At 53.1% G+C, this 27,035-nt stretch overlaps 1 protein-coding gene across 2 annotated transcripts in view; it reads right to left on the reverse strand.

The window, feature by feature from the left end:
- Positions 1–4,152: 4,152 nt before the first annotated feature.
- Positions 4,153–27,035, reverse strand: part of XXYLT1 (xyloside xylosyltransferase 1) — a 170,736-nt gene continuing 147,853 nt past the window's right edge. For both annotated transcript variants that reach the window (XM_023623530.2, XM_070243482.1), the window contains one exon: positions 4,153–5,714. In XM_023623530.2, coding sequence (XP_023479298.2) covers positions 5,318–5,714 — 397 coding nt within the window. In that variant the 3' untranslated portion in view covers positions 4,153–5,317. The remainder of the gene's footprint in view (positions 5,715–27,035) is intronic.

The raw sequence follows: 27,035 nt of genomic DNA on the forward strand, positions 1-27,035 counted from the left end.
CTGTGCTGGGCTTGAGTGAGTGCTGGGGGCCATGCAGAGATGATGTCTCCACGGTCTCTGCCCTCAAGGAGCTCACAAGCCAGCACCGATGGTGAGGCCAATGTGCAAGTGAGTATGTATCAGGGAGAAAGCTTCCCCTCCTGTAAGGAAGGCAGGAGTGGGAATGGCCAGCTTACTGCAGCTGGGGGTGAGGGAAGGCCTCCCAGAGAGCTGGGAAGGGCCCTTGAAGGTAGGAGAGCAAGCTCTGGGAGAAGGAGTAGCTTTAACAAGGCGCAGGGCTGTGGGGAGGGAGGGGTGAGCAGGGACCGCCCAGCTGGGAGCGCTCTCTGCTTTGCTAGTGACACCAGGGGCGCAGCCTCCCGCACAGAGGAAGTTGGGAGAAGGTGGTGAGTCTTGGATGCCACTGTCAGGAGCTGGGACTTCATCCTGGGGATGGCAGGGAGTCATCAAAGGCCTTTAGCAAGGCATGTGCTGGAGAGAATGAGACCAGAGGCAGGGCCCACTATAAAGCAGTGAGGAGCCCACAAAAAGGGAGGAGGGCCTGACCAGAGAGAAGGGAGTCACAGGGAGTCAGGACCCACAGGCCCTAGTGATGGAGTGCGTTTTGGGCAAGGGTGGAGACCCTCGAGCTGAGCCTGAGGCTCTCTCTGCATGCCCTGGAGGCTGCCCAGAGCATAGGAGGAGGAAGAGGGTTCAGTGGGAGCATCTCGCTTTTTCCAGACACACCCAGGTCCCTGCTGTCTGCCAGGCCCTGTTGGGGAGAAGTCAAGCTGCTGGCTCCACACCAGGGCCAGAAACCACGCCCAGGCTCCAGGCTCTCGTGGTCCTGCTCAGGCCTGTGCCACAGGGAGTGGGGCTCAGGGAAGGACTGGAGCAAATCCTACTGCTTAGGGAAGGGGGGCTGGAGAGGAGGGCAGCTGGCCTCCGAGGTGTGAAAAGGCTCCTCCAGCACTGAGGCTCTGAGGATGCGTGGTGCTCAGTGAGGCCGCAGAGTCTGCATGGGGTGGACACGTCTGCCTCAGAATGGGGAACACATGGAGGCACTCTGGGAGGTGAGCCAGCCCCAGTTAAAGAAGGCTTCACTCTACCAGCATTTTTGGTCTTTGCAAGTACCTCCAGGAAAGGCTGGCCAGTCCACTCAACGTGTCCTGCAGGGCAGCTCCACCGGGCCTCCCTGGCTGGGGGCTGGAGACTCAGTACTCCCCAAGGTGAGACCAATGGGGACGTAGGTCCATCTATACAGCGGCTCTGCCTGGAGGCTCTTTGGGAGCCGGTCCCATCGGCCGAGAGCGAAGACAAGATTGTAGCTGCCATAGCTAAAATCAGTGGACCAGGAGCAAGGGGCTGGGGCTCATGAAGGCGGTCAATTCTCCGGATTTTAAATATCCCCGTGGCTGTCTGCATTGCTCACTGTGCCTGTTCAGATTGGGAGGAAAAAGTGTGCTAACAGTATGTTTTGAATGAGTTTGTTTGAATGGTCGTCAATTCCAAGTGGTGGACAATGCATTGAGGTCTGGAGGTTCTGCCTGTGATTTGGACTCCCGGCCACGTGCCCCTGTGAACCCCGAGGGATGCGCACAACATCTGTTACTCCAACAGAGCCCGGGGCGGGGAGGCTGCTGGGAGATCTGGTCCAATCCCCGGACCCCCTTGTTTTTACAGGTGAAGAAACTGAGCCCAGAGATGGAAAGGGTTTATCCAAGGACACCCAACCTCCTGGACACACATGGGCCTCTGCAGAGTGGTGTGGCTAACGAAAATCAGATAGCCTACCAGCAAGCTTCTGGTCATCCACTGGGCTGAGGGCGATGCCGCATTTAATGTACCCCAAATGGCTGTCTTTTACTCTTTAGAATGTTTATGTAGTAACTATAAGATTCCCTTGCACATATATATTATTTACCAACCCCTTACACATCTCTTTTCTTCCTACAAAACTGCTTTGAGGGAGCTTTTATTACCCGTGTCTAGAAATGGGGAAAGAGGTGACCTTGCTTGTCCAAGATGGCCCTGGTAGTGATGGCAGAACGTGGATTCAAAGCCAGGCCTCTGACACGGGTGTGAGGTTCTGTCTACCACACCACCCTGCTTGCTCGGAAGTCTCTGCTGGCTGGGCCAGTCTCCACATCCAGCCCAACCTCAGGGCCTCCCACGCCAAGAGCAGCCAGGAGGTCTCAGAATGAGCAGAGGCTGGGCTGCACTTGCCCCTCATTCACAGCTCCTGGTGTGTTCTAGGTGGGGCCCTCTGAACCAGGATGCCACTCTCGCTTGATGAGATGCCGTCAAAGGGGATTGCCATAGCTGGTCTGGTATGTGGTTTGACACACATACAAGAATAAATCTCTTCAACAAGCCCAAGAGCTTTCTAAAGGCCATTATCATTTACGTACTCACGAAAGATGATGGTATCGGAAATGAAACAGGGCCTAGAGATGTTATTATTAGGTCACTTTTATTTAGAGAACTAGGGCATCCATAGGGAAAGTTGAAAACCCAGAGCCTACCTAGCCGAGATTAAGTTTTCTCGTCGCTGATGGTAACATGGCCAACCGTGAGCTGTGGCAGGGCCAGTATGATGCTTACCTGTATTTGGGGGGAAGGCAGGTGGCTAAAATTTTACAGCATTTATTGTTTATCTTTATTATGAAAATAATTAATATTCACTATGGAAAATATAGAAATAAACACAGATAAAGATAAAAAGCACCTTAATCCTAGCACCCAGAAATGGTTCTCTTTTCTGACTTCTGTTCTACTCACACATACAGGGTAAGAGCATATGCCCCACAGTGAAAGTTTTCAGAAGGCAAATGAAACACAGCATAATTAATTATGTTTGCATTGCATTGGTTATAACAGGATTCCAATCAGGAACCAGCCTGCCAAGATTGGTCAAAAAGCTGCTCGTGGTAAAGTGCAGGAACACACTGAGGCGGCTTTGTTGGTCCGGCTGGATATCCTGTTGAGTGTTAGGTTCACACATGGAGTTCAAGGTCAAGGCCACTGGTGACAGAGGACGGGGAAGCTCCTGATCAGGTGATCCCAAAAGTAAATGAGGAGATTTTTATCTGGCTTTTGACCATTTTGATCAACTAGTTCATTGTTTTTTCCTTGCAATAACAAAAGACACTCATGGCTATAGAAACACTTTAGTTCCTGAAATTATTGCAGGAAAAATACCTGTCCTAGTGTGAGTCTAAAATTCTCTAGCGTTCCATTCACCTTTTTCCCCATTGAAATAATTGGGTTTTTTAATGTGATGTTTGAAACACATGGTGTTTTAGGAGATTAACCAATAAAATATAGCAAAACAGGCTCTCTCTCTCACTCTTTATATCTACGCACACATATATACACATACACATAAATATACGTAATTTTAAAAATAAAATTAGGATCATATTATACATATAATCTTGTATTTTGCATTCTTAATAGCACATTGTAAGCATTTCTCAAGGTATTAAACATTTTTCAAAAATATGATTTTTGATGCCTAAACCTTTCCATTATATGAATGTTACATACATTATGTATCCACTCCCCTATTCAACATTTTAAGTTGCTTGTAATTTTTTTCTATTATAAAAAAGATGCTGTGATAAACAGTGACTCTCTGTCCACATCTCATTATTTTTATACAATAAGTTTTAGAATCCGAATTACCTTCGTGAGTTTTCGTAAGGTTATCAAATAGTGTATATACATCCTCCAATACAATGCTTGGCCCACAGCAGGCATTCAGTAATTGGTAGCTATAAATAGGAAATCAAGTATCTAAGAAAACAGAGCGGTTCTGTCAGAGCCGAGAGTTAGGGAAGAAACATGCTCCATTTTGTCAGGGGATGACATCATCGCATGGTTTGGGGTAAGCTGGATGAGAAGTGATGGGGCTGTTTTGGCACCCAGGAGCAGATGGTCCTGCCAATACCTAGAACGAAATGATCCTCTATTTTGAACCCAATACAGCACTTCTACCCTCCACGTCACCCCCTCAGAAGTGCTCCCCCTTCGTTCTCAGGGACCCACTGTGAGCACACGCAGCTCGATCACGTGGAGAGGAAGACTCTGAGTGACACCGATTACACTCCTGACTCAGAACCTTCGCGGAGCGGAAAACTGTGATCAGAGAACAAACAACCTAAGTCACTGTGTTCTCAAAGATTATTTATTAGCTATTCTCACCCACAGCGAGAAGAAATAAAAGAGTCAATGAAATTGAAATAAAATAAGATAAAAGGCCAACAACATTTCTTCCCCCAGGACCTCAGCTGGGCTCTACAACATGGACCAGCGGCTCCACATCTGTAGCTCACTTATAGGAGAACGCATTGAAGGAAGAAATAAAGAAAGGACACCCTAATTTCTTCTAAGGTATAGGGTCTGACATGGTACAAGAAGATAATCACGAGGATGATTTCTCTAAACAAAGAGACTAGAATGCTTACAAGCCTAAGAGTGACACCCCTTCCAAGCCACATGGTTTTGCTTGGGCACTGCTGGGCTCCTCCTTGGAATGAGTCCTCCCAGTCTAGACGATTCTACTGCACATCCTTGGGGGTGGCCAATCTCTGTGCTTTGATAGCGGATTTGATTTCTGAGCACAGTCTGGTCACCCGGAGCTGGCTTAGATGAATAAGAGATAATGATGTTCTGGTATGCAGTTGGGAGATAAAAGCTGGAAAAATGAGCCCAGTTTTCTTACATGGGCCACAGTTGGTGCTGAAGGCCCTCCCCAGAGGTGGTGATCTTGACACCTACACCAGGCAATGTGAGCATCAGGGAAGAAGCACACGACCTCCCGGGGTGCGCCCGTGCAAGGTCGGCATTCGTTTGGACGCTTAAAATTCTGGGCTGCTTGTTCAAACCCTGGCTCGCGCATTTAGAGCTCACTGGGAGCTCCTGTAGTACTGTTTGTTCTTTCTCTCCTGTCAATTTAAAATAAATTTATATTTGGTCCAAGAAAGGCTGGTTCTTAAAATGATTTCCATTCTTTAGGGGCTGAAGGCAAGAGGCACCATTTTCTTTCCTTGCTTCTCTTCCTGGCCCATGGGAAGATATCTCCCTGTTTGCCCTTCACGATGCCTGGTTCCCTGGAGGAAAATGGTCCTGAGTACCAGCAATGTGCAGGCCAGTTGTCACCCTGCAGCCTCAGGACAGCGACCTGCAGGGTGGGAGAGCTGCAGCACCTGATCATAAAGGACATCCCTGCAGTGTCCCTCTAGGAGTTCAGACGCTGCCCTGGGGCCTATCCCGGAGGCGCCCCTCCCCTTTCCCCAGATCCAGAGGCCCGAGGGCACGGCCGGCCAGAACGGACCTAGACCTCTGGGATAGGGGTGTTGCAGTTCCCATGGTAGATCCTAACGTGGCCCTCACACCGGAAGTAGGCCTCGAAAACATCACTGTAGCCGTGGTCCCTCCACCAGGTGCAAAGCTGCCGGTTCCAGGTACAGTCCAGCACATGGAAGAGCTCGGGATGTTCCATGCCAATCATGGTGAAGAAGTCCTGGTCCCCGAGGTGGCCGCGGAAGTGGTACTTGTCAGCCAGCTGCTGCACCTGCGCCGGCTCGAGGAGGCGGCTGTAGAGCGGGGACTGGCGCATGGCCTCCAGGTTCAGCAGCATCACCCCACTGTTGAAGCCAGGGAGCCCCTCGGGCGGAGGGCTCCCAACCCGGGTCTTGGGGTTCTCATGGCGGAACTGCCAGAATGTGTGCCTGGGAAGGGGAAAGAGAACAGATTTAGCCTGGTTTGTGGGGTGAAGCAGTGTGCCAGCCCTATTTCCCTGGGTCTTCACAATCGCCCTGGTGGGATACCATTTTCACCCCTAGTTTTATAGTTACAAAAACTGAGGCAGAATGAGCTTCAGAATCTGCATCATACCACCAGCAAGTGGCAGCGCTGGGCCTTGGACCCCCGTCTCCTGACTCCAAGCCTCATGTTCTTCCCTCCAGCCTCTGCTACCCCAGATGACATCATTGTCGTCATCGGGAACATTTGCATAGACTTAGGAAGTACCAGGCAATGCACTAGATCGGCTCATTTACTCCTCACCGCACTCCTACGAGATGATATGTCACTTCACCAGCTGAGGAAACTGACACACAGAGTGGTTCAGTAACTTGCCCAAAGTCACACAGCTAGTATGCAGCAGAAGCAGGGGCTAAACCCAGGCATCTGGCTCTAGAGTCCACTTCTTAAATAGCAAGAATCTAGGTGGAACTTTTCACCCCCTTGTCTTTGTTTGTGATCTTGAAAAGGAGAAGAGAGAGAGAAATGGGGTAAGCAATTCTGAATAGTGAGCTGGAAAAGACGCAGGCAACCAAAGTCAGGCTGAAATAAAATCGTTTCCTGTGTTGGAACAAGCCTCGTTCATTAGGACCCCCAGCCTGGCATTTCTGAAAGGCTGGGCAGGGGCTGGAGGCTTGAAACAATTCGGGGACACCCCGGGGTTGGGGTGAAAAGCAGCTGTGGAGAGCCAGGGAGAATTATGGCTGTTGTGGTGGGAACGTCCCCTCAATTTCAATTCCTCCTAGGCAGATTTAGAAAGCCGATCGAGGTCCACAGTTCACGGGATGTTAGAGCCAGGGGGACCCTTCTAGGTCCTCTATCCAAATGCTGCCATTTGGAGAAGGAAAGACAGGTCCAGAAACCTCCCTGTGGGTGATGTGGTTAGAGCGCTGGCCATTCTGTTCTCCAACCTCTTTAACATTGACTTCCTGTGGGTCCTGCAAGGGGTGGGCAGCAGGAGGGGGCAGAGAGGGTCCCGGGCTCCACCTCCCCAGGGATGAAGTCACAGCAGAGGGGCCTGTGACTTGGAGGAAGGAGGAAAGATGGAGAGGCCCTTTGTCATGGGCAGGGGACAGGAGTGGGGCAGGGGAGGGTTCCGCATCAGACTACATCCCGCCCAATTTTACCAGCTTCACCTCTTTTCTAGAGGGTCCATGGGTTGGGCAACCCATCAAGGCCAAACTGATTCTGCTCCCTGCCTGGAAACACCACCCCTGTGGCTTCCCACAGAGACAGTCCCCCCGACCAGTCACAGGGTAGGAGCTGTGTTGTGGAGCATACGGTGCAGCAGAAAGAAAACCAGAGACCCAGTCCAGGGCAGGCCACAGCGATCCATTTTCCAGTTCCAACACATTTCTCTGTGTGTAGGAATAGAGAAACCTTCCTTGATGTCTCACATATCACAAAGGGGCCGAGACTGTGCTCCTGGCCAGGGGAAAAGCATTCCCTCTGGACATTCTTACCAGTGGAATACACAGGTTCATTGTCTGAGTTTTGCCATAATAGGACTGTGAGTGCAGCAGAGCTCTGGCGCCTGCTCGGTGATAACAACCTTGGCAGAAAAAAGCTTCCAAAGCAAACTGAGCTGCTAGAGTCTTCCTAGCCACGAAGGCCGCAGCGATGGGCTCATGGGGGTGTGGAATGCAGTTTGGCAATTGTTTGTTCATTTTACCATATTTCCTCAGGTGGCAACCAGCTAAACTTCTACCAAACAGACCTGGGCCTCCACGGTCTGGTAAAGGAGGGACCGTCGCACTGGGGAAGGGGTACTTCACTGAGAAGGCACCCGGTTCACTCATCAGGGGTGTGAACAGAAGCATTCACCAGGGAGGAGACCCAGCGGAAAGGGGAAGACAGCAGCAGAGAGGCAGAGCCGGTGCCTGCGGAGCTCCTGGACCACCGCATACGCCATCGAGCCCACCGGTCCTCTGTACTTCCCCCACGCTTCTGTCTCCTCCCTTCCCAGAGCACCAGGGGAGGGAGAATGCGGCGCGGGCTGGCGTGTGGGGTGTGGGGTCAAGGCTGCCTCCCGTCGGTCTGTGAGGTCCCCCAGAATGGCCACTGCTTCTGCTTCCTCAGTACAGCAGGGCCTCAGGAAGGATGAGGCAACTGATAAGGAATGATGGAGAAGTCGGTGCGGTTCAGGCTACACAGCCTTCCATGTTGGCTGGAACCCGGGGCAGGAAAATGTCAGGACACACAGTTGCAGCTCCTGGGAAAAACCAGCTGCTTCCCTGTGCCCTCAGTTCCCCACCGCTGACCTCTTCTGGGGGAGGGAGAGGAGCAAGGAACCGCGAGAGGGGGCTCAGATATTTTCAAAGGGTTTCTACCCGGAACAAGCTGGGAGCAGAGGGGCCACCCACAGCCCTGAGGCCCCTTTACCAACCTCAGCAGGGAAGGCCCCCCAATCTTCCCTGCCTATGCAAGAGTGACCTGGCACCAAACTGAACGAGCCCAGGAGAGAAGGGCCAGAGGCAGAGAGAGAAGGACAGAACATCCTTCCAGGCGGAGACCAGAACCCAGGTGGCTCTTAGGGAACATAATGCCCAGTACCGCCGCTCACTCAGGATGGAGAGGCATTTTATAACAAAGAGCCAGGAAGAACCAGGTCTGGGAGCAGCACATTATGATTTGTAAGGAAGCAAAGGAGGGACAGGAAATTGGAGCTGCAAGCTGCCCAGGGTGTCTGCTGAAGCAGAGACACAGCCTCAAAATGAACCAATGAGTGTCTACATACAAAATTCTTTCCAGGGTGCCCTTGTTGGAAGCGTTCCTACTACCCCCAAATGAGCTCAGAAAAACAGAGAGGCCACCTGGGGGAATGGCAGGTCTCTCTGGCCTCCATGTCAGCTGGTTCTTGTGGAGGAGCCGAGCCAGCCTTGGGGTAGAGAGAATGGCACAGGGACAGGGATGTGGAAGGGATTAGCATTCACATAAGGGGCTCTGGTCCTGCGAGAAACAGCCTCACCAGGAGGGATCACCGATTCCCCACCCGCCATACTGTGGCGAGGGCTGCAAAGCCCTCTTCCATTCTCTTCCTCAGCCCCTTCTCCCCAGCTGCGCAAGAACATCATTGCCTGCACTGTAACACGGAGGGAACAGAGGTCCTCAGTTTGTCAAGGGCAGGGCCCCAACACGAATCCGGGGCTTCTGATCTTTAAGGTGACTTTCATCTTTGATGGCCTCAGATTCTATGGGCTAATGTTCCAAGGAGCAGCACTTGGATTCCAATCTTATTTCTGAATTTGGCTGGTGCACCCCAAGGCCATGGGCACTGGGGACCAGGCCATCAACAGGTGACGTAGCTGCCACTGGTGCAGCACTGACTTGAGGGTCAGACCTGACAGCCTCTGTGAGGAGGGTCAGTGAGGGCCCCAGATCCTTTCCTTTCTCACGGGCACTGCCAGGGGCCATGTGTTGAGGCTGCAGAAGCCTCTATATGAATGCAGGTATCTGGTTCTGAGTCCTGGAGCTTCCAGAAGTTTCTCAGATTAACCTCCCATGCCCACAACGCAGCCATGTTGCCCTGCCTAAATTTCTGGATTTGAGCCTGCACAGAGGTCTGTTCCCATCCTCTACGGTCACCTGGAGACTCACACGAGAGGTGACAAGGTTTCTTCCCCTTCAGAAATTCAACTGTGAAGCAAGCCCCCATGCAGATGGTCTGTTGTAAACACTGAGTCCTTCCAGAAGTTTCCTAGCCTTGTAGGGAAAACACAGATTAAGAACTTCCAAGCTTCACATTCTTCCAGTTACGGGCGATGGATTTTCTAAATTTTTTATATCGAGTATGTCCTAATAATCATAAAAGAGACTATTAATAACTAGTGAACTAATTTTCATGGAGAAAACCCATCTTTGTGGAAAGGGGAATTTGAAATAATTTTGAACAGCAAAGTCATTTCCTCCTTCAGGTCTTTCCCCGATGACCGCTGCGAAGGTCACTCCAACAGGCGTCTCAACCAGAGACCCTGGCCAGAGAATCGAAAGCTCATGCCCTCCAGAAAAGAACACGCGCTGCCATGGATAATCCCTTTCTCCCCCTCCTGCCCCGCCCCAGATCACAGACCCTGTTGCCTCCCTGTCTCTTCATGACTTTTTTCTCCTGGGTTGGCCTTTCTCAGCACCTAAGGCTCAGGGTTTTCCACTTCCACTTCCAAGAGAGAGAAGCAAAGATGGGAACACACATTGAGCCTCAGCAATTGCACAAGGCTCCCTAGGAAGGTTTTAGAAGCCCGTGCTGACTCCAGCTGAGCTCCAGCTGTAGGCTCTGAGGCAAAGAAGGCTGCGTTTTAGGTCTGAGATTCATAAGGACAGCATCACATGCAGCCCGTCTCCTCATGGTGGCTCGCCCCTCAAGTGTCCATCAGAGCTGAGTGCAAGGTCACTGCTGAGCCAGCGAGGCTGGGCCTCCTCCCGGAGGACGCACACCATCTGGAGGTACCTAATCAGCGAAGGCCGCAATCAGGAAACACTATTTCCCTTATGCCCATGCTTGTGTACCAGGTCCGGTGAGCTCGTGTTTGCCTTGGAAGGGATGCTGTTTTCCAGTCCTCTGAGAGGAGAGGCCAGGAGGGAAGAGCAAGGCTCGGTGGCAGCCTGATGTTCCATCCACCCCCGGTCCTGTGAGGTGACCAGGGGCAGCTCTGGGTGATACAGGACCGATTTCAGAGCAATGACACCATCTCTCAGTCCCACCTCGAGCTGAAGCTGAAGTTCTCTGGGATGGGTGCTGACTCGTCGCTTCCCTGGGAGAACCACCGCCCTCTCTCAAGCTAGAGAGAGCATGGGCTTCCTGGAGTGTGGGGCCTCCGCAAAGCTTTAAACTGCCCATTTCCTCAGGGTACTCCTTCCTGCCAAGAATCACAACTGTCCCTTATTAGGATCTCTTGTTAGCAAGGCCTGGAACAGTCTAGGTCTCTAGCTCTGCTGGACAGAGAGGGTAAAAGTCACACAGGCTAATGATCGGAGGACTGACAGGGGCTCCTCATCGAACCACAGCCTATCAGAGCCTGAGACACTTAGAGCCTCCTAGTTCACCTTCCCATTTTGCAGATGAGGAAACTGAGGCTCCGAAAGTGCCCTGCTCTAGTCAAGGCACTGAAAGCCACACCACAATCCCAGGCCAATCACTTGCACTTCTCCATAAATGCCTCTGCTCAGAGAAGGAAACTGCTCCCTCCCACCCCCAAAACAAGCCCTGTGGCGAGATGAGGCAGCTCGGCTCTGACAATGCCAGCCTGTCAGGAGGCACAGAGGTTGTACTGAATGATCTGGCAGGGACTACCTCCTCCAAGCTCAACACGCCTGCACCGGAAGGGGAGCTGGGCAGCAAAATGACTAACGACCTTGCTTGGGGCAACAGGAGAGAAATGAAGCAGGTGGAAGATGTGTGCTTGCCTCGCTTGCAGGACCTCAGAAGAAACGTGTTTGCTTTCAAACACCAGCGCTGATTGCAGGCCAGCAACTGAGTTTCCAAACCACAATCCGCCCAGGACCCGGAGAGGAGGCGAGTGGGGCTGGGGGCGGGGCCCGACTTCACAGGCTGTGAGGGCGCCTGGGCACTGGAACCAGGTTGCCTGGCGGGAGAGGAGAGGACTTCTAGGATACTGAGACCCAAGAGGGAGGCACACTGTAGGAGCTTCCTCAAGGCCCCCCTCCCACTGAGCTACAGCGGCCTCCCCTCCAGAAGGAACCAGCATCGGGGCCTCCTGCTCACCCTCCCTCCTCTCCCGGCCCAGCCTCACTGGAGCCTCCCCCTGGACCAGAGGCTGCAAATGCTCCTGCTTTGCAAACTCCTGGCATCTCTGCACCGCGTGCCCCAGTCTGAGAGGATGCGGGTTCATGGAAGAGAGATGACCTGAGGAGGGTCCAGGGGGGAAACACAGGGAGAAAGGAGTTAATGTCTGCTGAGCACACCTTCCCAAAGTCTGTGGTTTTTGAACTGTGCCATGTTGGAGCTTCAGCTGGGGAGGGAGGTCAAGACTGGACACTGGGCTAGCTATTTACATGAGCCGAGCTTTCTAGAGAGTGGACTCTGCTATGACACATACAGTGGGCTCTTCAGTTTTACCTTCAGGACCACTGAGCTCTCTATATTAGTTTGCTAGGGCTGCTGTAACAAAGCACCACAAACAGGGTGGCTTAAATAGCAGAGATTTATCCTCACAGTTCTAGAGGCTGGAAGTCTGAGATCAAGGTGCTAACAGAGCTGGTTCCTTTTAAGGGCTGTGAAGGAGAATCTCTTCCACGCCTCTCCCAAGCTTCTGGTGGCCACGTGAGCTTCCTCCCACACCTGCTGCCCCCGTGAACACAGGTGGGTGGGGCTGGGGAATTCACCATCACTCAATCCAACAACCATATCTAGCGATGGATGTGCCTGATCTGAGCTGGGGCCCTGGAGGAGGGACAGGGACAGAGATGATGGAGGAAGAGGCATTGGAGGGTTCCAACAGGGAGAGAGAACTCTGAGGGGCTTCAAGCCTGGGTTATTACAGGATGGTGGAGCCACGAACACCCATGGCAAAGCTGGGAGGAGGAAAAGGGGAATGACCCATGTGGTCTTGAACAGATGCCAGTGAGAAGAACAGTGGCATGGGAAAGCCCAGCAGGTGGCTGGATACAGGTCATAAGCATAGAATGCAAAGCAGGTATGACAGAATTCTGGAGAGTTCCAACATATAGGGGGTGGAAAAAGAAGAGCCAGGAGAGATGTAGGACCTTGGAGTAGCCCAGCCACCTGTCCCCAACACTGACGGCCTGAGCAGCCAGACTGTCTCAGGCCATGGGCCCTCTGTCTGCCGTGGGAACCTCGGGGAGCTGCAGGCCCACTGTGCCCACTCCAACCTCTCGTCCCCCAGCCCTGCGACCCAGGTGTCCAAACAAAGTGCCCGCAGACTTCCTCCCCACCCCCTTAGCCCCATCCAATCCAGGGGATGTCCGGGTCTTCTCTCCCCAGATGATGCCCTCCAAACCCTCTTACCGATATCAACTGCCCCTTCTCCACCTTGAATTTGAACACTGATCTGGACAAAACGACACCCCAGACAGGACAAAGTATCTCCACCCCTCCCTTCCCCAAGTAGAGACCAATCCTGCCGCCACCCCCCTGCACCCCAGGGATGCACACTGCCTCCCCGCCCCGACTTCCAGGACTGTCCTCCCACCATCCACGGCAGCCTGCATCATCATCAGTCTAACTGCCTCTTCGCCCCCTTGCTCATCACCTCTGCCCACCATCCATATCCTCTTCCTCTGCTCCCTCCCTAGGGGCAGCCTCAATAATTTTAACGGCCATGATGATGGCCTCACCTTGGCCTCAGGGTCTTCAAACGCCATTTGAACTATCCAACTGGAGTGCTCTCATGGCGTGTGCTCCCTTCATGAACCTTGCCACCAGAAGGTACTCTGCTTCTGAGGCAGATCCCCTATGACCCCAATGTTCCCATGGAACTTGCTCATTGGCCCCCTTGGGGGTCTCTGGGGACCCATCTCTCCCTAGTCTCTAGATCGTCAGTCTCCCTGGATCCTCCTCGCTCCCCACTCACTGTTATTGGACCCCCAGCACCTCACTGCATGCCGAGAATACAACAGTGTCGAAAGCTGCAGAGCATGAGAGCTTGAAAATGCTGCAGGAGGCAACCGAGACCTTTGAGAGAGGTGAGTGAGAGAGACTGCGAGGCCGGACACTTAGCCCTGGGGAGCACACGCACAGGAGGGAACAGAAGCAGGGAAGGCAGGTGGCAGCCTACCGCCAGGAGAGGGTAGAGGGAAGAATATTTACGGAGAGGGAGAGCTGAGTGTGTCTATATGCTGAGAGAAAAGAACCTGTATGCCAGAGGAGAATGTGGATGCCAGGCTGAAGACAAGAAACACAGGGTGCACGGAAGGGCGTGTGCTCGGAGGAATGACAATCATGATAACGGCGAATATTTGCTGAGTACTTACTATGTGCCAGGCCCTGTGTTAAGTCTTCAAATATGTTAACTCATTTAATGTTTATAACAAACAAATGAGCTAAGTACTGTCATCCCCATGTCATAGATGAGGAAGGGGTCACAGGGAGATAGAAAACATTTGTCCAAGGTCGGAGGAGCTGGGCAGAAGAGCTGGCCAAGACAAGGGGAATCCTGGGACACGTCTGAGGAGTGAGAAGATGCAGCAGTTCCTGGGGGGGAGTTAGGAATACTGAAAAAGCTCATTTTTGGTGAACTCTAAATCTTGGTGAAGGTAAGAGGTGAAATCATCTGTGGAGACAGAGGGGCTGGGGTGCAAATAAGGCTTTGAGAAAGAGAAATCGTTCACAAGGGCCCCAGGGAGATGCAATGAGGAAGCAGCAACAGAGGAATGACAGGACTGCCCGAGTACTGAGGGTATGAGCGGGGTCAGGAAGCCCCGGGATTGATAACTGGGATGTGTCTTATTCCCCTTTGTGTCTTGAGGGCCTAGCATGGGCATTTGATTCATGGCAGGCTCTTGAGAACTGTTAAGTTTCAAGTGGATAAACGGATGGAGAGATGAAAGAATGAGGGAAGGAAGGAACAAGAAATTGTAAAATCAGATGGCAGAAATTCAACAGAGGAGAACGCTGAATGAAGGAGATGGGACAATAGTTCAGAAAGGCAGGTGGGGGAGAATGAGCTGGAGCCACCAGTGTCCTCACCCGGAGGGAGCCAGGTCTCCCTCCGGGTGAGGACAGAGAAGGCGAGGCAGAAAAGTTGGTCCCATGAGCCCAGGAATTCACATCTGTGATGAGACACCAGTGTGACAAAGGTTAGCAATGAAGAAGCCCCGATGGTAACCTGACCCAGGGGTGCCCACAGCTCTCTGGACAATGTCCATCCCAGCACAGGACCTGGAAGACCCCTTGGCCTCCAAGTATTGGAGCTGGTACATCACTGCTAAGAGCAACTGAAATCCGGTGGGAGCCCCCGGACCCAACCAAGGCACCGCAGGGCGTGCAGCTAGCCAGCTGGGCTGGCGAGGACCCACGTGCAGACCCACGTGCAGGCGGCCTGGCCTGGGCGGTCAGGCCCCAGCTCAGCTCCACAATCCTGCCCTTCCTGTGAAGTGGGCTGAGGGAGGGACTTTCATCAGGGTGAAGACAGAGCCAGAGAGTCACCTTCAGAATTGGCTCACTGCCCCCAAGAGCCCACAGCACCAGGGGACACAGGAGAGAAGTGCCCAGGACACACGTGGGGTGCTTTCCGGGACAGTGAACAGCAGGCAGGAGTGTGCAGTAAGGGTGACGGGGAGGGGTATGTGTGGAATTTAACCTTGGGTCCGGAACTAAGCTCCATCAATCCAGCCCAGCACCCTTCACCCTCCCAGAACGGGGTGTTCCGACCCAGGAACCGGATGCTGGGGAGACGACCTGGCCATGGCTGACCCAGGCACAAAGCAACTGAGCTGCAGCAAAGTGTATCACTTCTCAAGCCCAGAAAAAAATCCCTGAGCCCTCCCGTTCCATCTAAGCTGACCTCTGCCTTTGTCTGCCCCTGCTCGCCGTCCTACGCAACTGTGGGCTGGGTCTGGGTAAAAACAGTGATTGGCACATTGACACAAACACAGAGGATCTCCCACTTGTCAGGCACAGAGCAAGGCACCGTGGGGGGACAGCGCCAGGCCAGACATAGGCCCTGCCCCGCGAGAACCTGTCATGGGCAGCGGTACTTCTCAGACTTCACCGTGTGAGGGATTCACCTGGGATGCTGTTAAAATGCAGCTTCTCATTCAGATGCTGCATTTCTGAAAGCTCCCAGGTAATGCCGATGCTGCTGGTCTGAGGAACATGCTCAGCAGAAAAAAAGGGTATTTTTATTATTTCTATAAAGAGACAAAAACCCCGAGTATAGCAATGATATCATTTTATCCTGAAAATGGCCATAAAATAGGTGGCATAGCCACTTGCAAATATTATACAAGTTTTATGCTAATACTTGCTGCCTTCTCACTTTGTCACAGTCCTGGGGAGCAGGGGGCGGAAGGTGCCACTGGGGAAATGCTTCCTGGAGGCAGCAGCTTACGGTGCCAGGAGGGAGGGCCCAGCTCTCCCACCTTCCACCCCCAGGGATTAGCGAACAGTCTCGGCGGGGGGAGGCAGGGCAGGGCAGGGAGGCAGGTATGTATGTTTTCCACTGCCTTGAAGAAAAGTACCAGCGTATCACGCGGTTAAGAATGCAGGTTCTAGCGGAGGACAGCCCGGGTTCAAATCCTGCTCTTTTGCTTACTATCCTGGAAAAGGTACAACTCTCCATGCTTCAGGCTTCCTGCATGGAAACAGGATTGTTGAGAGGATTTTATAAGAGAACGCAGGTAAAATGCTCAATGGGATCAGAGGAGAAGATGGAAGCCACAGACAGGTCAAGTTCAGTGAGAAGCAGCGTGGATTCTCTATGGCAAACAGACAAGCTTCCCCCACCTCATCTGTGGCGGGGGTCGGGGGAGCCCTGAAGCCTGTTTGTTCACCTGTCTCTGACCCACCAGCGGGGTGACCTTGGGCAAGTCACTTCCCCTCCTGGGGCCTCAGTTCCTGCACCTGTTAAATGGACTGATCAGGCCTAGGATGCTTTTCTGAAAGCCTGTGGTTCTAATGCCAGGACTAACATCATCCATGAAACTTCTGGGATGAACTTCAAGGGAACGTACTGATCACCAAACTCCAACATTCATCTCCCTTAATGCAGCACGAGTGTGTGAGTACAATGTGGAGATAGATAGATATATATATATATATAAAATTTGTTTTTTTAGTTACTTGTTTATGTTTCAAAGACCCACTTCCATGTATCAACAAAGTCCCACCATCTGTCTGGTGTTGGGCATCTGGGTGCTTTCCAATCATCAGCACCCCAGCAACGTGCCGTGTCGGGGGCCCCATGTAGGGCAGTCACTGTGTTTATTTGTTTCCGCTGAATCCTTTACTTTTGCCCTGTGTGGGTGCTTGTAGATACAGGTTTCAGGAAACGAGGACGGACGTTCCTAGTTTTTGCCTCCCTCCCTCCCTCTCTTCCTGGTGGTTTCACTGATGTTCCTGAAACATGCCCATCTTCTCTCCCCCAGGTGCCGCTGTCTGCATGGCTGTGCAGGAGCAGCTGCAAGGAAGAGGCGGGGGCAGGAGAAGTCCCCCTTCCCTCAGTTATTCCAGGATAAAACCATGGCAGCTCTGTGGGAGTGGGAGTCAAAGCAGGAGGAAAGTGAGGGACCCTGAAGCAAGGCCTCTCCAAGTCTGCCCCCGGTCATGGGGCACATCCCCCGTCCCCCACACACACACATACGAGCACTGTGGACAGCTCCCCACCCACAAGTCACAGGGCACAGACACCAGGCCTCTGCCCCACACAGGTGAGTGAGTCAGCCAAGAAGCTCACTGAACCCCCTGCCCCATCGAGATGCCCCGGGGCCTCCCTCAGCCTTCCCCAGCACGAGAGGCCTCTCTCCTCATCAAATCCTTCTCAGAAGTCAGGATCATCCATATACTTAAGTCTGCAATAAATATTTGTTCAAAGACTATTATGGACCTAAGCACTGTGCCCGAAATAATGAGAAGGAGGAAGAGAATAGCTCCTGCCATTCACTGGAGCCCTTACTCAGCTTTACATACATTCTCTCCATACTTCCATTTTACAGATAAGGAAATGAAAGCTCAGAGAGGTTAAGGTATGTGCTCACGGTCACGCAGCTCTCCTCCACAGCTAAGCCCAGAGCTGAGGTTGCAGGGTCAGAAGGAAGTGCCCTCCCTACTTAGCAATTTGCTCCTAGAGGCGCCCATGAGTGTGTGGAGCCCACAGGGTGGGCTCTCAATCTCCTGTGCTCTCACCAAGTTCAGAGCTAGAGTGAGAAATACCACCAGAGAATGGATTCCCAGAGCACTCTGGTTCTCAGGGAAGGTCTGGTCGGTGGAGCAGAAGGCAGGATGTGGGGATTTCACACACCAAGACTGAGGGGGTTGGGGGGGTTTGGAATTTCATCATGCCGGTTCCAACCACGGAGAAGGCTGTGTGTAAGGGTGGGAGGACAGCAGGAGTCGGCCAGTGTGCTCCCTGCCCCAGGTGCTCTGGTTCCAGTCAGGGCCCTGGCCCTAGAACCAAAATCCTATGGCTGAAGAAACCCATCGAGATCACCTGGGAAAACAGAGAGTGGAAGCAACTTGCACGAGGACACCAGCTAGGACACGAGAGCTCACACGCCAGGGCACCACAAAGCTGCCTGCAGCCCTTCCCACACCAGTGAGATGGCAGCCTCAGCTTTTGTCTCACGCTTTCCAGAGTGAGACTAAGGAAAATCACGCTCTCTTTTAGGGTCATAGCACATCCAGTTCTTTCCCTAACTTAGGCCAGCCCCTGCTGCCTGTTCTCACTTGCCATCGTCCAGTGAGTTTAACCACCCAAGGATGCTCTCTGCAAGGCTGCCACCTCTCCACACAATCCCTGGGCCCCATCGACCTTTGAAACCAAACCACAGGGACCCATCCCAACCCATGTGTTCCATCAAGTATCAGGGGCCTGGGGCATGCAGGGCACTGAGGACACAAGGTGAACAGCAAGAGACCCTTGTCCATTTTGGATGGGACAACCAGTCACGATGCTGGGGACAGCCACCTCGGCTCTTGGCAGGGGAGCCTCTCTGATGCCCGAGATGGGTATCCCGCCAGCCACGGGAGCTCAGGGTAAGAAAGGGAGGCCACAGAGGCAGCCCCTCCCAAATTCTCTCAGAATACTGAAACCGTCCTGAGTCTGTGCTTCACGTGAAAGGCCACGACGTCTTCATGTGGACGTAACCTTCTCCAAAGCCAAGGCAATCCCCGTGGGACTTACATTATTCAAGTGTTCTCAGTCCTCCTGCGTGAGGTCAAGGAGGAAGAGAAACCACTGCCATTTGAAAGTTCGAGTTGGGGACAAACAGAGGCTTCGTGAGGTCCCTGCTGGGAGGTGCAGAGAAGACGCAGGGGCTTTGGAGAGAGAGAATCTGTGTCTGCCCCCTGGCTCCACCCCTCTCTGGCCTCTCTGCTGGTGATAATGACTTGGGACCCGCATCAGAGAGTCCCGTCCCCATCCCTGGCCCTGTGACCCGGCCCCAAGCAATGCAGTGAAGTCGGAGAGAAACGGAGATGGCGCTGACCTCCATGTGCCCCCTCACCGCTCTGAGAGCCCTGCCGTGCCTGCGGGCTGCACGGACATTGCTGACCACAAACTGTGTATGGTGACAACAGGGCAGAGTCCAGGATGGATGTAAGAACACTCTGACCCTCAGGGTCATTCTAACCATCCCATGAGGGCTGGCCCAGGGTTTCGTTCATGGCCTCAGGCCCCTCAGAGTCTTGTCCTGTGACTGCGGTGATGGCACAAGCACTGTGAGTGCTAAGCTCCTGCTCAGCACAGGAAAGAGGCACCCGCAGAGCTGGCTAGGCTAGCCTGCCCCTCCACCCCGGGGCTAGCCTGGAGGCAGCAGCCCCATTCACCTCTGCCTCCTGTGCTGTGCAGGCCTTCAACAACTCCGTGATGCCCCAAGATGCAGAAAGACCATTCTTGACTTTTTAAGCCTCTCCTCACCCAAGGGCGCCCGGGGCCTGTGCACAGGGGCAGCTGCATCAGAGGGCATTTGTGTAAACAGAGCACACCTGGGCAAACGCCTGGCCTTCAGCCCACCCAAACAGCCAGCTTGTCCCCAGCCTGCCAGTGTCCCCATGCAGCTGCCTGAACTGCGTGCCCTGAAGCCTCACAGCTTGGCACTCCACTGCGTTGTCTTTTATTTTTTTTTAAAAGGGAAAAAAAGAGAAGAAGAAGAAAATCTGCAAAACAATCTGTCCTCCTGACAGGCCAGCTCAGATCACAATCCTGCGAGGCTGGATCAAGGAGCAACAGGACCAGGGGGTTATCAGAACTGTCTGGTTCAGAAAATAAACAGCTCCTCAAAGGGCCTGCAATCGCAGCTGCTGCCCGCGCCTCCCTGGCTGGAAGCGAGGCTCCCTCCCTATCTCTGAGCAGGCCGCTTTGCTTGGGTAGAGATCACAGACCTGCAGGGGAGACTCCGTGCAATTCCATTCAGAAAGCACAGCGGGAAGGAGCAGGGGCAGAGGAGTCGGCTCCAATCTCAGGACTGCCCCTTCCTAGAGGTGGGGCTCCGGCCAGGTACTTAACCCTCTGAGTGTGGTCATCGGCAAGACTGAGAGAATGAGGTCTTCTTAGGGCTCTTATGAGGCTTCAATAAGCAAATGTACGCAAAGTGCCAGGGGAGAGCCTGGCACATGTATTAATTCAAGAAATATCTACTGAAAGCTGACTGTGTGCTCAACACGGTTCTAGGCCCTGGGAGACAGCACTAAGTTAGACAACTATGATTCCTGCCCTCACAGAGCTTAGTGTGGGGGGATGCAGACCAGCCAACAGGCAATTACAGCTCCGGGTGGTAAGAGATGAGATGGCACAACAATGAGGGGCTTTGAGACCCAAAATGGAGGCTCCTCCTCCCATCTTGGGGGTTCAGGGAAGCCTCCTTAGAGAAACTGGCATCTAAGCCCAGACTCGAAGTGCAGAGTCAGGCTGGCGAAGAGGAGAGGCAGGCAGTGAGACAGCACCCAGTACGGCACGGTTGGAGATGTGATGGGCGCTGGGCAGGGGCCAGACAAGGGAGGCTCCTGTGAGGAAGGTCAGGGAGGGTAACAAAGGGTCTGAAGCAAGGCCGCTTGTGTATGAGGAAGGTCACTGGCTGGGGTAGGGGGCTTGGAGGAGGCAGGGCTGGAAGAGGCAAGACTCACAGGAGGCTGCTGCCGTGACCTGGGGAGTGGGGGGTGTCCAGGATGGAAAGAAGTGGAGGGTTCAGGAGATAGTCAGCAGGTGTGCGACTGGGTCCGAGGACTGACGGATATAGAGGATGAAGGGTGATGAGGAGCTCAGTCTGGGTTTCTGTCTCCAGCACTCCAGGTACGGCATAAACGGCAAGAGCTATTTGATTCCTTGTCACTGACTTGCACAGCAACACTGGCCAGGTCACTCCCCGGTCTGGGCCTCATTCCCCCACCTGTACAACAAGGAGACTGGTCTCCCCAGCCTTCCCAGCTCAGATATGCTGCAGCTCTGTGGTTCCTAACATCAAGTCATCCCTAACCGCCTCAGGGGCAGCACCGTGCTCCCTTCTGCCTTTGTGCATTTCTCCAAACACAGGCCCAGGCTGGGAGGATGGGGAAGGAGACAGCTGAGAGACGCTGGCCTGTGTGGCCTGTTTACATGCTGCCTCCCTTCTAGATGACTTGGAAAGGAGCCTGCCTTTCCCCGGCTCCCTCCGGATTTCAGCCACCCTCGCCCTCACCGGGGCAGGTCAGCTCTCCTTCTGCCTCCCTACCGCGATTCCCTAGGGAGACTTTCCCCCCTTTAAACTGGAAGTGTACTCCTTAGCCCCTCCTTGGAGCCATTCTGCTCAAGTCTCTTCTCCAGGCCTTCCAGATGGTTCAGCAGAATCTCTGCTGTGTCTGGGTGCCCCCTATAAAGAGGGAGCAGAGGAGAACCGGAACTACCCTCCCCCTCTTCCCCACCCAGCGCTCTATTCGGGTGTCCACACAGCCGTGCCTGGGGCTGCCTGGGGCTGGCAGAGCATCTCAGAAGAGGAATCCGGCCGCTGCACACAGGGCCCACGACTTCTCGGCTCTCCCCGGGATGGAGTACAAGGGATGCTGGGGCCTGGGCTTAACCAGAACAGCCAACCGGGATTTGAGTGAACGCGGAGAGTAGAATTTTTAAAAACCAGACCAAAGTTGGCATTAAAATGAGATGCTAGTCCAAGCCACCACCTGAGGAAAGTAATCAGAATCCTCTGAAAACAAGCAGTTCTGCTGGACACCACTCCTGGAGCTGTTCTTCTACAATTCTCTGGCTGTTTGGGAGCAGCCTTTCCTCCTGGGCGCCCCCTCTCTGCATTTCTCACCACGGCAGTTCGGGCTGCTGGCCTGCTGACTGAGTATTCTGACCCGAACGACATCAGGACCAATCAGGAGCTTATCTTCAGCACCCACATCCCGCAAATCCTGGTGCCACCAAGGGGAGGGCTGAGCTGCTCTGCTCTGGGGCAGCAGCCCCTCCTCTGCCCCGTGTGGAACCTGCAGGGTATCTTGGTGGGGAGGCCACGAGTTTCCACCTAGTCTCAGCCTGAGGAAAAGCAAGAAGAACCCTTGGCTGTGGACACACCTTGGGAAGGAGGTGAAGGAGAAATGAACCTGTCCAGTGGAGCCGAGCCAGGCCCCCCCGAGGCTACCCTACCAGCCCTGCCTGTCGACACTCTGCTTCAACCCGCATCCACGCCCGGAGGCTGGCCGGCGTCCTCTGCACTCCCCTCCCATCGGGGCCTCCTCTTTCATTTCCTCAGAGCTGCCTGGCCCCCTGCCCAAGACCAACAGACACCTGCCCCCATGCACGCAGGCCCAGAGTGGCCCAGCCAGGCCTTTGCCACTCATTGTGTCCAGACACAAATGTGCCAGGATTGCTGACACAGGATGCGACTCACTGATGCATCCTCTACACGTTGTTCAGATCTCAGGAAAACCTCGAACAAACTCAGCCCTTCCAGCCCAAGCCTTTCCTCATCAGGAGGGCGTCCCAGGTGCAGGTGCCTCACTGAGCGAGCTCCGTGTTGACCATGCCACCCAGTGGCTCCGTCTCTGGATGTGTGGGGACCTGAGGCCTGCGCAGGTGTCGATTCTTCTGTCTTCATGCCGTCTGCTCATCCACACAGGCGGGAACCACAAGGCTGCAGCGTCAGGGGCCCCTCTCTGCACGGACTGGGAAGGTATCTAATGCTGCCATTCTGATTGGAAAATGATGCTTCTCTTCGGTAGCTTGGCTCACATCTACCTCTAGGCAGGTTTTCTCAGCTAACCCCACTCTTCCTCTACTTCCCCTCTCAGGCTTCTCTCATATAAGAGTCGTGTGATGAATGACAGTGCTTCTCAAACTTCGCTGTGCACACAAAATTTGTGTCTGGAGATCTGGTTAAAACGCAGTCCGGGGGGCTGGCCCCGTGGCCGAGCGGTTAAGTTCGCGCACTCTGCTGCAGGCGGCCCAGTGTTTCGTCGGTTCGAATCCTGGGCGCGGACATGGCACTGCTCATCAGACCACGCTGAGGCAGCGTCCCACATGCCACAACTAGAGGAACCCACAACGAAGAATGCACAACTATGTACCGGGGGGGCTTTGGGGAGAAAAAGGAAAAAATAAAATCTAAAAAAAAAAAAAAAAAAAAACACGCAGTCCGGGATTCAGCAGGTGAGGGGCGGGATTCTGCATTTCTGACAAGCTCCCGGGTGATGCTGATGCTGCGGTCCACAAGCCACACTTCAGGTAGGGAGAAGGTAGAGGAAAGAGCGAAGACTTCAAGTCAGTCAAACGGTGTCCTGGCGCCAGTCAGACCTCACCTCTGGGGAGGATTACATGAGGGCAGGCAGTGCCTGGCAGTCCCTGAAGCTGCAGGCGCCCACAAATGCAATTTCTCCTCCTTTGGCTTCAGTCTTCCCCCCGTAATTGTCGGAACACGAAACCTCAGAAGAGAGGCGTTGCTAGAGGATTAAATGAAATACCCTATGAACACTGTGGGGCACGGCAGGTGATGGATGATGAGAGCTCTCCTTCCCTTCCTCCTGCTGTCTGGTCCTGAGTCTAGTGCACAACCTGTGTCCCAGGTGATCGGGGACAGGGAGGAGGGCCTGAAGGCCTGGCTCTTAGACTAAGGGTCTCCATATCTCCTTCTGAGTGCTCGGGTGTGTGGTGCTAGGGGAAGAGGGTGGTCGGGTCACGCTCACGGGCAATTCCTCAAGCGACTGTGTTACTTGGGAGCTTGTGCACGAGCAAGAAGGACTGCTAACACGCACGGGGAGCCATGACAGAGCAAGGGGCTGCAGGCAGCAGCCAGCCTGGACCTGGAGAGCCCTGGGTAAGGCCCCAAGCCCTGCCACCTCCTGGTCTGCTGGTCAGGGCGGCCTTCACTGGAGGGCACTGTGCGTCCCCACTTAGTGAATCTGCCTCTCACTGCAAGTCAGCAGCTCAACAGAAGAGAGCTGGGTGCTTTTAGAAGCTGCATTAACCAGTGTGGCTGGGAAAGGATCATTTATCAAAACCCCTCCTTCCCAGCCCCTTTTCCTGGCCTATAGATACTCAAGCAGCTTCACAGAGGGTCTTGCTTGTTTCCAGGGAAAGCCTAGGGGCTCAGGGAACCCAGCTCAATACGCAGTATGTAGCTGTGTTGCTTCTATGGTCTAAAGCAAAGGCAAGAGGAGAAATTAGGCTGACGGCCCATCCATCTTCAGCAAGCATTTCTTGATAGTCAGTCTGCATCCTAGCCTCCCCCCACACACATACAAAAGCAAACTGTTTTGATCATAATCAGAAAATTATGCTGTTTCAACATATTTGTAGGGAGTACCTGCTGAGCCTGGGACGACCGAGGGGAGACCAGGGGATCCCTCTGGCATGGTCCTAGGCCATGTCCAGCGCGGAGGGACACGTGGCCAGAGAGGGAGCACCATCAGTGACGGTGGTGCAAACACAGAGCTCAGGAGGCTCTGAGAGGGAGAAACAACGTGTGATCCCCAGAAACCACACTTTGTCCCCAGAGTGCATCCCTCAACACACACACACACACACACACACACACGTGCACATACATACACGCATGCACACACACATACAGGCACAGACACACACAGATACACTTCCTCTGCCTTTAGGAAACTAAAGTTCAACTTCCCAGCTGGTTCTGAGTCCTTCTTTCTTCAGAAAGAGGCACAACTTTGCAAGAGGCCATTCCTTCTCCAGCCCCAGCTCTTCTCCACGCCCTGGTAACATTTCACACAGCTATTTAACAAGCAGGGCTGAGGTTTCTCTTAACTGGCAATTAAAATCAGAGCACAGAGACAAGTTTTGTAAAGCTTGGTTTTTGTAGAGGATAACTTTCTTCTGTGGGTTTAAAAAAACAAGAATCTTGATTGAAACTACAGGCACCCACGTAAACAGTAAAGTCCACTCAATCTTCCAAATCGAGATGGAATGTGAGGGTCTTTTGCCTGAGGTTAGAAAGAATTCAAATTCGCATGATTTGTTTCCAGATTTAAAAAAGAAAAAAAGGTGAAAATACTGAAAATGCTCTGAACTCAGATGACACCCCAGTGCAGGCTGCACAGATTTTTGCCTCAGCACACTCCTAAGAAGATGTCCTTGGCATCCATCTTCCAGGGCTTCCTATTTCTCTGTTCTTGCCACCAAAAGAACAGGAAATGCAGGCAGGTTAGTTCTGATCTGCCCCCGGGTGGTCCAGTCCCCCATATCAGAAGAGTGGCAACTTTAACTTGGAGACAGCCCCTGGAACTGGTCTCAGGGCTGAGCTGGTTTTGATGTAAAAATGCACAAACACACACACACTCCAACACACACACACATACAAACTCTCACATATACACATACATACACTCAAACACACACACACATAATACAAACACTCACACACATACACTCACACACACATACAAACTCTCACATATACACACACTCAAACACACACACACATAATACAAACACTCACACACACATACATACACACATACATACATACACTCACACACACACATACACACATACAGGTAGCTGTCATTTACTAAATGCTTATTACATGCCAGCCATTTTTAAAATAATTTATGTCATTATCCCATTTCATCCTCACAGCTTTGTGACATAGTTTACAACACGGCAATAATAACAGCAAACACTTATACAGCAGCACGTGCCAGCACACAGAAGCACTGTTCTAAGTGCTTTACACACTTGAACTCATTTACTCTGCACAAGCTTGTGAGGTAGGCACTATCACTATCCCCATTTTATAGATGTGGAAACTGAGGCTTACGGAGGTTAAGGAATTTAGCCGAAGCCACTTGGCTAATAAGTGGTAAAGCCCAGACTGGAACTCAGGCAGCCTGGCCCAGAGGCCTCTCTTATAACATCATCCTGCACCACCCCTCAGTGCACGGTGAGCACCGTGTGGACACTCCGCTAAGACAAACACATCCCGTGCCGTGATCCTGCCGCTCCCTCTAGCTGCTGCTGCTTCAGCAGGGGAGTGGGGCTGGGGAAGACCCTTGCACAAATAATCTCATACAGAGCAGTCAGGTTGTGCAGAAAGAGCACTTCAAACCAAACGATCCAGACAGAGAAAGCTCAGGCTGGTTGAGGGGAAGCAAGAAAGGCCCATGGAGAGTACAACCTCAGTGATGAACCAGGAGGAAGGAGTGACAGGGCCCCAGAGGCCCAGCGTGGGGGTGGCGGTAGAGGAACAGTGTGCTCCAGGACCTAGAGGCTGCAAAGATGGCGGAGGAGGCAGATGCTGTATGAGTCCATTTACAGGAACCATCTAGAACAGAGACACAGAGTAGCCTGGAGGGTACCCGGGGCTGAGGAAGGAGGAAGGGGGAGTTATTGCTTAATGGGTGCAGAGTTTCTGTTTGGCACGATGAAAATATTTTGGAAATAGAGGGGATGGTTGCACAACATTGTGAATGGGATTGATGCCAATGACTACAAACTTAAAAAAACTAAAAATGACAGATCTTATGTTATATATATTTTACCACAATAAAATAAGTGGCCGAGGAGAAGCCACTGGGCCCAGACACTGGCAAGGTCCCCGGGGATCTCTCACTGCAATGGCCCTGCTGAGCTCAGGTGCCAGAGGCAAGCCCTTTCTCCCCTTTGGGATCTGAGGGCTGGAGCCCTCATGCCTTGCGATAGAATCAGATGGACTGACTGCCTTGCTCTCTGCCTGTATCCCAAGGCCACCTGCTCCCAGGACCCCTCCCTGGGCCTCACTGCCCTCAGGCTGCTGGTCTCCAAGCCACCCAGAGGCCTTCAGTCCCCACAGGGCTGTGGCTTTCCCTTCTTGCTGCTTCAAGCACAAAGAGGGCTCTACAATCACAATTTATCTGTTTTCCAAAGCTGTGGATGCCAAAGGGAAAACCACGCAGCAGCGCACTGTGTAATTAACATGGAATGTTCCGAGGGAGCCGAGGACATGTGGGACAGAGGTCAGGTTCTCAAACAACAGCCTCTTTCTTGAAGAGGGACGGTTTTCTCCTCTCCTTCTCCCTTCCCAAGACGTTAAAATAATAAAAGTCTGAGAGAGAAAAAGAAATCTGTTCCACTTCCCACAGATGAAGCAGACCCCAGAGCAGGTGTGTGGATCCCCATTTGGGGGAACAGCTGGACAGACTGTGCTCT

The sequence above is a fragment of the Equus caballus genome, chromosome 19, assembly GCF_041296265.1.
Source record: "Equus caballus isolate H_3958 breed thoroughbred chromosome 19, TB-T2T, whole genome shotgun sequence".
Lineage (NCBI taxonomy): Eukaryota > Metazoa > Chordata > Mammalia > Perissodactyla > Equidae > Equus > Equus caballus.